General features: G+C 43.8%; 1 protein-coding gene across 1 annotated transcript in view; it reads right to left on the bottom strand.

Annotated features, from left to right (window-relative positions):
- DNAH14 (dynein axonemal heavy chain 14) overlaps window positions 1-13,595 on the bottom strand; it is a 1,270,113-nt gene that overhangs the window by 984,521 nt on the left and 271,997 nt on the right. Inside the window, exon 13 of the mRNA XM_086926153.1 lies at window positions 11,050-11,287. Within this exon, the coding sequence (XP_086782279.1) occupies window positions 11,050-11,287 (238 nt within the window). The remainder of the gene's footprint in view (window positions 1-11,049; window positions 11,288-13,595) is intronic.

Here is a 13,595-nt window from a genome sequence, read left to right as displayed (position 1 = left end):
GGAAGTAAGAGCTGCGCAAGGTTGGTTAGGCATTTCTTTTCTTGTACAAAGGCCCTCACTGGTAGTTCACTCCTTCCTTAAGTCACGTTTTTGGCTCAGATTTCAGGGTCTTACTGAACGCAGCTAGTTACACGGGGGGTTGGTACCTGTTTAAGGAAAACATTTTCCTTTTGTTTATTGTGAATTAAACATGCAAAGTGTGACCCCTCCACCTTTCTTCTTAACCAACCCTGGTGATCCCACCATCCTGTGGAAAAAATGGAAAAAAGTGTTCCTAAATTACGCTACTGTGTGTGGGCCCAACTTAGGTCTAGAGAGGAAGGTTGCATTGCTTGCCTATTACTTGGGCGCAGAGGGGGAGGAAGTCCTAGATCATCTCCCGGATTTAGGGGCACAGGAGGCAAGGGGTCTGAATGAATTTGAAATTAGTCTAAAGAAGTTAGATTTGCACTACCTCCCCAAGACTAGCACTATTAGGGAGAGGTACCATTTTGGTAAGAGGGCACAAAAGGAGGGGGAGTCTATAGAAGATTTTGTGTCTGAGTTGAGGAAATTAGCCGCAACGTGCAAGTTTGGGGGAGCAAGCGAGGAGAGGATTAGGGACCAGTTTGTTTTGACCTGCAGGATGGAGCGAGTGCGTGAGGAGCTATGGCTTAAAGATGACCCGCCCTTGAGAGAGGTTCTTATCATAGCCAAGCAGGTAGAGCACATGTTACAGTGCGTCAAGGAGATTAAGCAAGATGCAGGGGAGAAGAAGAATGATGACAAGACCAATGTCAGTGAGGTAGTGACTGAATGCGAGACTGTGTCGGTAGTTAAGGGTCAGAAGGCAGTGGGCAAGGAGCAGAAGGAAGGCAGGCCGGGAGGGTCGTACAGAGGTACCTGCTACCGGTGTGGAAAACAAGGGCACCTAGCCAACGACAAGGAGTGTCCCGCCCTCAGGTTCACGTGTAACAAGTGTGGCAAGAAAGGCCATTTCAAGCAATACTGCAAGAGTGGGCAGGGGGCCAGTAGGCAGAGTAGAGACAGAACGAATGTAGTGTGTGACGAGTTGGTTGTGCAAGTAAAAGAGTTGAAGGCGCCTGGTCCCAGAAACCCCATGTGTACAGAAGTTACAGCACAGGTTGATGAAGACCAAGTAGATAGTCCTAAAGACACCATAAAAGTAGGGGAGGTTAGTCTAGATGCATTGTTTGACTCCTGTTCTAGAATAACTATTATCAATGCCAAGGAGTTCTCACGTGTGTCCAAAGGAAAGATAATTTTGAAGAGGTTAGACCTGAGACCAGGAGGGTATGCGGGGCGCCCCATCTCCATGAAAGGATACCTCCTGAGTAGAATTGAGTACAGAAACAGGTCTACCGTGTCTAAAGTATATGTGTCCACTGTGGGAGACAACATTTTGGGGTGGCGTGCTCAAAAGGGGTTGGGAGTGTACCTCAATCCCAACAGCAATCCCCAGATCTTGATACAGGAAATACAGGAAGGGAAGGCTGACATCACAAGAGAATTTGAAGAGGTGTTTAGGGAAGGGCTTGGGTGTTTGAAGAACTACTGTCACAAAATAAAATTGAAGGAAGATGCCAAGCCCGTTGTGGCAAAAGTCAGGAGACTCCCCATAGCCATTCAGGAGGAGGTCAGAACTGAACTTGAGAAACTGTGCAAGGCAGGTGTTATCGAACCCGTGGAAGCGACCGAATGGTTGGCGCCCATCGTGGCAGCGAAGAAAAAGGATGGGTCAGTCCGGCTCTGCATCGATTTGAGGGCACTCAACAAAGAGGTCGTCGTTGACCGATACCCCTTGCCGAACATCACCCAAATGATGAGCATGCTAGAGGGTGCCAAGGTGTTTTCCACCCTCGATCTCACCTCGGCCTATTTTCAGATAAAACTTCACGAGGAGTCTCAGGAACTCACTGCTTTTGTGACACCCATGGGCGCTTACAAGTTTAAAAGGATGCCTTTCGGCTTAGTCTCGGCGGCTGCCGTTTTCCAAAGAATCATGAGCAACATCCTGAAAGGCATCCCTGGCGTCATGTGTTACCAGAATGACTTGCTGGTTTTCGCTAAGAACCAAGTTGAGCACGACGAGAGACTGATATGTGTGCTGAGGAGGTTTTTGTCCCAGGGTCTTACTGTGAAGAAGAACAAATGTGTTTTTAGCTGTGCCGAATTGGACTTCCTGGGTCACAAAATTACAGCAGAAGGCATACGTCCCAAGGCCGAACTGCAAAACACCATTGTGAATCTGTCACCGCCCAGAAGCAAAGACGAGATCAAGTCATTCATGGGGATGTTGGAGTTCTATGGAAAGTTCATTAGAAACTTAGCAGGCAGGACTTACGCCATCAGGCTATTACCGAAGAAGGAAAGCGAATTCAAGTGGAGCCAAGAATGCCAGAGCGAGTTCGAGGACGTAAGGAGAGCTCTTGCGGAAGCCCCTAGTTTGAGGTCCTACCTGCCCGGCCGGGCAACGATCCTCACCACTGATGCTCGCGCAAAAGGGTTGGGAGCTGTCCTCACCCAGAAAGGCGAGGAAGGAGAAGAAACTGTAGCCTTCGCCTCAAGGTCGCTCCAAAAGTCTGAGAACAACTACTCAGTTATCGAAAAAGAGGCACTGGCGGTATCCTGGGCAGTAGGTAAATTTAGAGACTTCCTGTGGGGTACGCAGTTCACCCTCCGAACCGTCCACAAACCGCTGGTAGAAGTGTTCAGCAAGAAGGGTTTGGATGCCATCTCCAGTAGGATAAGGCGTTGGGTGGTCAGTCTCCAGGAGTACACATTCAATGTCGAGTATGTCCCAGGAACACAGAACCTCGCAGCTGACTGCCTGTCCAGACTCGTCAGTGATGTAAAAGCAAGTGAAATGCGAGATACAACAGATGAAGATGAAGAAGGATTCATGTTTGAGAATGTCTGCGCCATCCAGAAGGCGTTGGGTGAAGAAACGTGGAGAATGGCACAGAAAGAAGACAGGATCATGGAAGAAGTTTGCAGAAGAGTGAGGGATGGATGGAAGCACGGTGACAAACGTGATGAAAACCTACGGCCTTTCCAGGCTGTTAAGGACGAGTTAACCATTGTTGACGGATGCCTGTTCAGGGGAACAAGGCTCGTGCCACCAGCTACTGTGAGAAACAACCTAGTCGAGATTGCTCACGAAGGGCACTTAGGAATCACCAAGACCAAGCAAAGACTCAGGGAGAGCTATTGGTGGCCGAACATGGACCTGGTCACAGAAAGAAGAATCAGGGAGTGCATCCCGTGCTGCAATAGCGACAAGGTCCTGAAGCAACAGACACCACCCATGGTGTGTAGGCCGCCCCCGTCAGGACCATGGGACGAGTTGGCTTTAGACATCGTGGGCCCGATGTCTGGGGAATTGCGAACACCTTACATCTTGGTGCTCGTGGATCTGTATTCTCGGTGGCCGGAGATAAAACTCGTCAGTGAAGTCACGACAAAAACCGTCATCGGATTCTTACAGGAGGTATTTATCCGAGAGGGGCTCCCAAGCAACATCCTCACCGACAATGGAGTGCAACTATGCTCGAAAGAGATGGAGGACTTCCTGGAAGAAAGAGGCATCAGACATAAGCGATGCGCATTGTACCACCCAGAAACCAATGGCATGGTCGAACGCTTTAACAAAACCATCAAGGAGAGCATCCAACTGGCCAAAGCCAGTGGCATAAGTTGGAAAGAAGAGGTGTGGAGGCGTCTGGAAGCGTACAGGTTCACGCCGCATCAGTCGACGGGCGTCACCCCGTTCGAATTGCTCCGCGCAAGGACGCCCAACACTAAGCTTACCCCGGGGTGGATGGAATGGCACAAGAGGTGGTCGGACAGAACCAAAGGAAAGGACAGTCTGAGGAAGCAAGAACAAGCCATGAGGATGAGAAAAGAAGGTTACGACCAACGCAAGGCCACACGGGAGGTTGGTTTCAAAGTAGGTGACATCATCAAAATCAGAGCTCCCACAGGGAAGGCAAGCTGGTCAGAGTACAGCAGTCCCACAAAGATCACAAAACTTTTCAAGAATGCAGTCAAAACCCAAGAAGGGAAAATATGGAACCTAGGGAGAGTTGTGAAGTACCACCCTCCAGTAGAAGTCACTGAAGGTGCAAGTGGGGGGGAGAGTGGTCCTAGTCTGGATAGCGGGTTCGCCAGCAGGGGGCCATCGGGCGTCCCTCTCCCAGGCCACAGGCCCAACAGGAGAGTGATCAGACCTCCCAGGCGTTTCGACCAATATGTAATGATGTAACCTTTGATATTGCTGCCTAATGTAAGCTTTTCCTCTTTTCCTGTTTCCTGCACATTGTTCTATCTAATGTTTTCTATTTCTGCAGGGAAGGGGGATGTGTGGTATCTCCCTCTTTCTGCCTCCCCCGGCGGCTCTGCATGTGATGGTGCTGCTCGCGGTGACATCACTTAGAATGTCACCGCGACCAGCGTTCCAAGGCGAGCGCCGGGGACACTCTGAGGCGACAGCAGTTCGGGAGGCTGTGGCTGAGGTCACGGGAGTGTGTACGTTTAAATAAATGGTTCTTTGAATTCACCGCCCTGTGTTCTGGTCGTCTTTGGTGGATTCTACAGGGGGCTAGAGAGTAGCTGTACCCAGTTTCAGATAGTGAATCCTAGTATCCTGTTCATGTTATTGATATACCATTTTCACCACCTGCTCAGCCAGTGGAATGTTGAAGATATGATGCACTTAGGAATGTTGGGAGTCTGTGAGGAGAAGTGACAGTTGAGATTGGGCTGAGCAGCATGCTAGCTGCTCCTGGGGAGGCTGCTCTATATATCTTGTAATTTACAATGGTAAATCATCCTGAACTACGGAAACCTGCTTGGACCTCGTTACTACAATTATTTGGGGACACTTTTAAAAGAACCTGCGTATTACACATGTATGATCAAAGCTTGGACAATCGGAAACATTTTCTACACAAATTTGAGGCCTGGAAAAACCTCAAGATTAAAGAACATCTTTTGTAACTAACAGCTATGTATCTTAAAGCAAACTGGCACCCCTGAGCCCCACCAGTGACCTTGACATCAGGCGCCCACAACCCAAGTGTGTCAGTTCTTGCTGTTTCTATTTCAGCTTTACAGGAGCTGCAGTAACTCTGCCTTATTGTTACTGACACCATCAACGTTGAGGGTCCCCCTCTGTTTTCATGAGGAAAAATGTCTGGGAAGTGCAACTTAAAGTGGTGCCCGTGTTGTGAAGGGCGTCTACTCTCCAGAGTCTATCTACAACACATCTACGTGTGTGAGAAAATCATCTGTCCTTTTTTTGTGGACTGAGGTTTGTCTCAAGAGGATGAGCAACTTTTTGTCAGGGGCTTTTGTATCCCCAATGCTCGTGTTGTTTCCAGTACATGTAATTGGGTGACTCTATAACCCTCAGAACCTGGGTGGGTAGTAAATTGAATAATAATGGTTCTGTCGGTGATACAGTACTCTGTCCCTAGTCAGGATACAAAGATAGCAGTATTTCTATCAAAACAATTAAGTACACTGACCACAAGATAAAAAGGAAAGCGAATTTTTACTCAAACACTTTCATATTTTGAATTTGAAACACAAAAAACTACAGATGCTGTCCCTAAAATACACTTAAAACATAATTGACACATAAGCTTTGTGCAAAACTTGATACACAATTAAAACAACAAGTAAACTTGTAAATTCATATACTCATTGACGAAGACAACTACATATGCAATAATCTGATAGGCACGTGTTCTGAACGACCCCGTCTTGGTGTCAGAATTTATGTTAAGGAGAGCTATTTCAACTGCTGGATCTGGATATCTCACTTCACTGTGCCATCATTTTTCTCTTGAGAGCAACCTTCATCCAGCATGTGTCTATGTATTTTTGTTACCACTGGAGCTCTTTCTTGGTGCTTTTGATCATGTGTTAAAGCCGTTATACAGTGTGAGATCGGATGATCTTTTATTCCGACTGATGCAGTTGTTTCAAGGGGGTGAGACTATCTTCGTTTATTTTTATTCTCATTGTGTCTTGGTCAACTTCCCTGTCTCTTAACAGTTTAACAGCAGCTGTTCTGTTTTGAAAATAGAGGCGTGTGCCATGCACATTCTGCACGCTCTCACCAGCACGAGGATCATGAAGTCTTTTTCTAAGACGATCCTTCCTTGTTTGTTCTGGTGACGTTTCACTTCGATGTGTGGAAACGTGGGCCACACGGTGCTGGCGTGATAGCGTGTAACCACCTTTAGATTGGAGATTGCAGGGATTCAATTTACCTTTGTAATTTGCCAACCACGTTGTTGGTATTGACAATAAAGTATATTTAAAACTTCGATGTAAGTAGGGTAATGTCGCTGTGTCCTGTTATGCTTTTGCTGGTGCTAGATGGTTTGGTGGAACACCAAGAACTCTCTCTCCTTTAACATTATTGGAGGATCTGCCAGTTTATTTTGAATATGTCAGACATCACGAAGATCTGGTGAGTTTGTGTTTTTTTTCCATTCATTTGCTTTAATACCAACGCAGGACACTGAACTTTGCTTACAATTCTAATCCTGTCTTGTTGGTTGGCTGGTAGTCTCATATATACCAACAGTCATCAGATATTTCAAAGACATGGCACATCCTTTGAACAAACAGTTCTGCATGTATTTCCTACATCGTTCGTTTTGCTGGTGTCAAGCACAGTTAGAGGAACCTTATATTTTTTTTGTTAGCTGAAGCTGATACTTTTTGTGACTTTTTCTGGCTCACTGTTGCCATTGCCCATGCACCTGCCGTTACAGGACTATGTCTTCTAAGTGTGTCTGTTCAAACACTGGTGTATGTCCCATGGATACGGTCACACGTACATACATAGTTGTAACTGTCTGCAAATGAAATGTTTATGTCAATTGTATTTTAAGCCTGTTGTATAGTGGCTGTGTTTTACCATATGCATCCATGTTTTGGCTTGTTGTACATTTCATGAAGTTACTGTTTTTCTCCACTTTTATCCTTCATAAGATTGTATGATGGGTTTTGTATGTACGTACATGGACTCTAGGTACATACTGTCAAGAGTTCATGATTTCTTTTTACATGCATGTATTCTACATTTTATTCTTACCTTCATAGGGTTGGCAATGGTTTTCTCTGTTCTGTTTTCTGTTATGCTATGTCCTACCTTGCCACTGCGCCAGGACGCTCCTTCGCTGGAGCAGCTGTGCGCATAACAAAAACCGATAACATAACATAACATAACATAGTCCCATTTGCTCACAATACACTTGCCTTCATGGGCTACTTACAGTTCATACCCTCTCTCAGGGCATCTATGCATAGGTGTTAGTCCTTTTGCATTAGTGAACCATCCCTATTCTTAGAGACATGTTATGGGTTCAGACCCATATACATTCGTTAACAATATCTAACCTCCGTTTCGTCTTAGGGGAGGTCAGAGGTTTCAGTCCCATGTTCTTTTACTTGTGTTGAATGACTTTTAGTCCCATTGCTTCACTGCCCAGCACGTGACCACTATATGGTGTTGTCTTTACAGGGGCTATCATTTCAAGGGTTTTAGTCCTGTTCTTAATAGCTTCTGACCCCTTTTCCTCGTAGTTGGGGTTGGTCAATGGTTTTAGTCCTCCCATTCTCACATATGTTGGGTACATCTCTACCTTTCCATAGGATGTGTTTCATGGGTTTCATTCCCATTTGTTTTATTTTCTCAACGTTATATATTACATTGTCAATTTTCCAACGCAATGTTATGTTCATAATAAATTAATTTGTCAATATGATAATGGGGTATGGATGAGGGATCTTATTGTATTTTCATCTCATCTTCCCTGTTTCTTTTGCGTGTTCAGTTTTCCTCATGACGTTTTTTCATCTTGTCATCTGTGGATTCTGGACTTTATCCTTGCTGTCAGTCGTTCTTTGTCCTCTGTCTTTCTCTTATTGTAGTGCGTTTTTATTTGTTCTTCCTTCCGCTGGAGGTTACTCTTCCTTCTCCACTGTGTGCGTGTCTGGTTGTAGTCCAGTGTTTTTGTTCTTCCTTCTGCTTTACGTAACTCTTTCTTCTCCACTGTGTGTGTGTCAGTTGTAATCCAGGGTTTTGATGTTTTGTGCTATGCCTTCCTTTCTCGCTTCCCTACCTGGCAAGTAGTGCCTACCTGGCAGGTAGGTGTGTCTGAGGGGTAGTCATTCGTGCTTTCATGTTTTGTCTTTTCCTCGTTGTTTTCTTTCGCTGGATCTTCCTACTTTTTTCTCTTGTTATTTATAGAAGGGAGGCTAGGTTATATTTATCTGTTTTTTCAGTTTTTTCATCCGTCGCTTCCTCTTTTTCTATTCCACCTTTCCTTCAGTTCCCTCCTTGTTGTTCATTTCTTTGCATCATTTATGCAGTTTTTGTATTTCTGTTTTTCTGTTTTTCTTTCCTCTTTTATTGTTCTCCCTTTTCAGTTTACCATCCTAATTGTTTTTGTTACATAAGAAAGGGGGATATGTAGTATCCTAGTATCCAGTTCATGTTAATGATATACCATTTTCACCACCTGCTCAGCCAGTGGATTGTTGCAGTGATGATGCACTGAATGTTGGGAGTCTATGAGAATTGACAGTTGAGCTTGGGCTGAGCAGCATGCTGGCTGCTCCTGGTGGGGCTGATCTACATATCTTGTAACTAACAACGATAAAACATCCTGAACTACATCAACCTGCTTGGACCTCGTTACTACAGGAACGGAGAGCGGTTTCCAATCTAACTGATTGGAATAAGATACAGGACTCTTTCCTGGCAAAAGTCAAGTATATCCTAATAGAAATGGGTAACACCTGCATAAGCTTGTGCCCTTTTTCAGTGGTGGATCCACCGGATTTCCAGGGAGGTTACCTCTCATTCTTTCCAACATTAGACCTGGACTGCCTAGCGCACATTATGGCCAAAGTGAAATTCGGCTCTCCAGAGTACCCCTGCCCTCCCAGGGTGTTTAGAATGATCTTCCATGTGATGTGCCAGAGATATTGTCCTTACTTAATCTGTCCCTGGTAACGGGGAAGGTTCCTCTCAATTTTAAGGAAGCTATGGTGACTCCGCTGCTGAAGAAAGCAGGGGCAGATGTTAATAGCTTAAAGAACTACCACCCCATATCCAGACTTCCCTTTCTGGCTAAGGTAGTGGAGCAACATGTACTTAGAACACTCTCCTCCTTTCTGGAGGAACATCAGATGCTTCAGGGCCCACAACAGTACAGAGCTGGTGATGCTCTCAGTGCCAGACGAGCTGAGGCTTGCAGCCGACAAGAAAAAGTCGTCGGCATTGATCCTTTTGGATCTTTCAGCTGTGTTTGACACAGTGAACCGTGCTCAGTTGCTGACCTGTGTTCGGGCGATGGGAATTACTGGCGTCCTACACCAGCGGATTGGCTCCTTTCTAAAGGTTCGGTCGCAAACGGTCCTATTATGGGATTGTGTGTCCAAGAAAGGTACTTTGCTGTGTGTTGTCCCGCAGGGCTCGGTGTGGTCCCCCCTGCTTTTTAACATCTATTTCCAGTCACTCATGGAAGCGCTGGCAAAATTAGAATATCTGGTGTTCAACTACGCCAATGATATGCAATTAATCTTACCGATCGACAGCTCTGCACAGGCACAGTCTAATTTACAGATTATCCTCCGGTCCACTATGAACTGGATGACCACCAATTCACTGAAGGTAAATCCAGACAAGACAGAGGTATTAGCTATTACCACAGGGGGCAACCACTGGTCCAACTTCTTCTGGCAACAAGAGCTAGGTACTACTCCGATACCGATGCCAGTTGTGAAGAGCTTGGGCATCAGGTTGGACGACAAGCTAACACTGAACAATCAGGTGACCACTGTGGTGGAGAATTGTGTGGGCTTTATGAGTCAACTCCAGAAACTTGTACCCCTCCTGTCCTTTCCAACAATGCATACCGTAGTGTCAGCTCTAATTGTGTCACGACTGGACTACAGAAACGCGCTTTATATTGGGCTATCTGATAAACTATAAGGGAAGCTTCAGATGGTTATGAACAATGCGGCGAGATTAATCTTCAAATTCCCTAGGAGAGCACAGGTTACACTACTGCTGCAACAACTTCCGTGGCTTCCAATCAAGCAGAGGGCTAGGTTCAAGGGCCTGTGTATTGCAAATAAAGCCCTGCACGGACAGCACCTGACTACATCATGGCATGGCTAAAGAGTTATGTGCCAGGGCGATGCCTCCGTTCATCCGAGGCAAGTCTGTTGGCCTGTCCTCGGTTTGATAAAGCCACTTTAGGGGGTCGAGCTTTTTCTGTGATGATCCTCAGCTTTGGAACAAGCTAAGGGAAAGCTTGTGTAGGGAAGTTTCCCATCTCCCTTTCAGGAGGAAACTAAAGACTCTTGTTTATTCAGGCTTTTGGTTAAGCCTCACGAAGATTGACCGAGTTTCGGGGGCGTGTAGCTCTGGTAAGGTTTTACGTTTCTCACAATTGCTCAGAGACCATTGGTGATTTGGCGCTATATACATGACAATAACATAACATAACATAACATTTTAGTTAAGTGTTCTCAGTGTTAGACAGTTCTTATTTTCTTATCCGATTAAATCTTAATTGTGGATGAAGTGACCTTAGTCCAAGAACGTTCTTTTTTTTTAATCAAGTGTGCACAAATTAAACAGTACATTTTTATATCATGTAATGGTTATAATTAACTAAATCATGACTAAATACACATTTACATTGAACTCAATAGCCTCTTTGTGTATATTCAACACAGTTTTTTCCACTTTCTACTGGTCTTTCAAATAATGTTTTTCAATAATATTAATTCACTGGTACTCCACCTTTAAAAAGGCCAGGCATTCTCTTGCATCTAGGATCACAAATATCTTTAGGCTATTGCTGTTAAGTACCACGTAGGCATATGTTGTCCTAACTTTCTTTGCATAGGCTTTTGATTATTTCAGCAACAATCTGTTCATTTGTGAACACGCTGTTTAGCTACAAATTTCTTTAAAATTTAATTTTAATTAATAAAACATCTTTTTTTCTTTACCCGGAATGTTGACATTTCCTGGACTGCTGGGTCTGAATGTCACTTGCTTCTTCAAATTTCCAGATGCTGCATCTTGTTGCCTCTTGCTGGTACCGAGGGTCTGGTTGTCATTCTTTTTTACCTTTTGATATTCGGGCGAATCATTTGCTTTAGCAGCCATCTTTAATGTAACGTTCACGTAAAACACTGGCGCAACCTCGAGCTCTACTTCATTTTGCTTTTTAATGTCGACCAGCACCTAGTTTGTTGGATTACAAGTCATTAGGGTAATTGGTTATACATAATACATTATTTTAAGAAATTATTTGTGTTATATGGATGATATTTTATAAGATACACCTCATTATCAACTGCAATAACGTTTCTCTGTATGACAGAAAATCACCTCGGTTCTTCTTGGTTCTTTTATCACTAGTAAAATAAGATAAACAACAACAGAAAATGTATGTTCTGCTTTTTTAATCTACTACTGATTTATTATCAATTAAGTCTTTTTAGTGCGTATTTGCATTTAAAACTAAGATGAAGGTCTTTTTTTGGGCTATGCTATCCCGAAGATATCTGAATATTACAAATAAGTTTTCATATCCTTTACAGTAGTCCATGACTAAACCAAAAACCTGATTCCTCAACTCATCAAATAATAAAAATATTCCACACTGCCTACTCCACACCTGAGGTTCATACATTATTATCCCTGCTCCATAGCCTCGTCTTCAAATCTAGTTTTCTAATGGGAGGGAAGTGGAAACTGAAGAATACTTTGCCCTTTCTAGGGAGGAGACTGAGAAAGCAGAGTGTTATATATTCTGGTCCACATTGACATTCAGTAGGGGTTCCAACGTGTTTTTCCATATTTTTTTATTAAAACCAGTAGTTTGCAAAATTTTCTGCATGTGATCTTTCACATTAAAACCAAAATATTTGACCCCCTTCCAAGTTATTTTGAGTAAAAAAAAATGCCAACATACAATCACCACCAAAGTCGCAAGGAAAATGCTTTGAAAGTTAATTAGTGAGATGGCGGTATGTTTTAATCAGCAACAAGCACTCATGAGACCACAACTTTAACCCACTAACAAAAATGTATTTAACTGCCTCACAAACTTATGCAGGCCAGATGGTCCTCAATTCCTTAAGAAGATCATTATACCATTTGACTAGCATTACCTTGATCATTTTATCACTGACAGTTCTGACCTTAACTCTTGTGATTTTGAGCCAGCACATTCTCTGGGATCTTGACATCCTCCCCGAGTCTTTTTCCCAAAGGAATAGCTCTCTATGGAGACACTTTTATAGAGTAATTTAAAGAACAAAATTTGATCCTCCTAATTATGTGGAGACATTGTAATCTCTTCTGCATAGCGTCTACATGATCTCACAAAGAAAAGCCTATCACAGTGCAAACTGCCAAGTTGTGAATCTTCTGAAGCCAGCTAATGATAATTAGCTAATGATAATTTGAGAATCTCCAGCAAAGATAGTTCAGCACTTATCTAGGCCCGATATTATTATGTTCTAGAAATCATGGGCCGGTTTTATCCAGATAAGAAAGGCTTTAATTTAGCTAGCTCCTGGCTATAGAAACAACATGGTCAAGTCAAAAAGCTGAAATTATTTTCAAGTTCCAAGTATGACAACCAAAATTTCATACCTAGGACTTTTGTTTTGTGGGACCAGACTTATTCCAGCCATGACTAATTTCCACCACCATCAGTGTGTTTCATTTTCCTCACCATGTGCTGTGAACATATCAAAAGTAACTCAGTACTTATGGCATGTAAGGTAACTAACTTGCCCTTATTGAGACCCTTGGCTAACTATAATAAAATTGCAAAATCCGGATCATAATCCTTAGTGAGGGGAAGCATATGCACTGGCTGGCTGTGATACCCATTCAAAATGATGAAGCAGCCTAAAATCTTCATAGAAGTGTAATTTGAGCATGTCTTGTGTAAGTGTGTAATGGTGTATATGTTTTATGTAACATCTACAATTTACATTCCGCTTTGATACTGGTGGGAGTCTTGGTGTGCACACTGACATTTTCTGTGGTGGCTATTTCGTAATGCTGGTCCAATAGCTGTAAGTGTGATCACGGTGGTATGTGCTTGATGATGGGTACACTGATAAGCATAATCAGTCTGGTGTTTGATTGTTTTCCCTAAGGCAGAGATTCTGTTGAAGAGTGAAGGGGTGTGCATTTTGTGCAGTACCCGACAACCAGATAAATGTGTTCAGGGGCCATGTGTTTTGTACTGGCGAGGAGCAAGATGGAGTCTTTCAGCTGTATGCTCATTGTTGCCATGTAAACTGTTGTGTGCTGGATGTTGGTTATCTCTGGTAAGTGGTCTCAAAGGTGGGAAGAGGTGGGATGATAATGCAATTTTCCCCAAACCCAGATGACATCCATGGGTCATGGGTTCAGTTTCACGCATGTCAAAGCAATGTCACCTTCCACTGCATGATACCATGTGCCCAATGGCATAGGTTCCTTAGGTTATGGACAGATGACATGAACAAAGTAAGCTCTAATCTGTATT

The sequence above is a fragment of the Lissotriton vulgaris genome, chromosome 6 (assembly GCF_964263255.1).
Source record: "Lissotriton vulgaris chromosome 6, aLisVul1.2, whole genome shotgun sequence".
Lineage (NCBI taxonomy): Eukaryota > Metazoa > Chordata > Amphibia > Caudata > Salamandridae > Lissotriton > Lissotriton vulgaris.
This window is presented reverse-complemented; position numbering and strand designations above follow the sequence as displayed.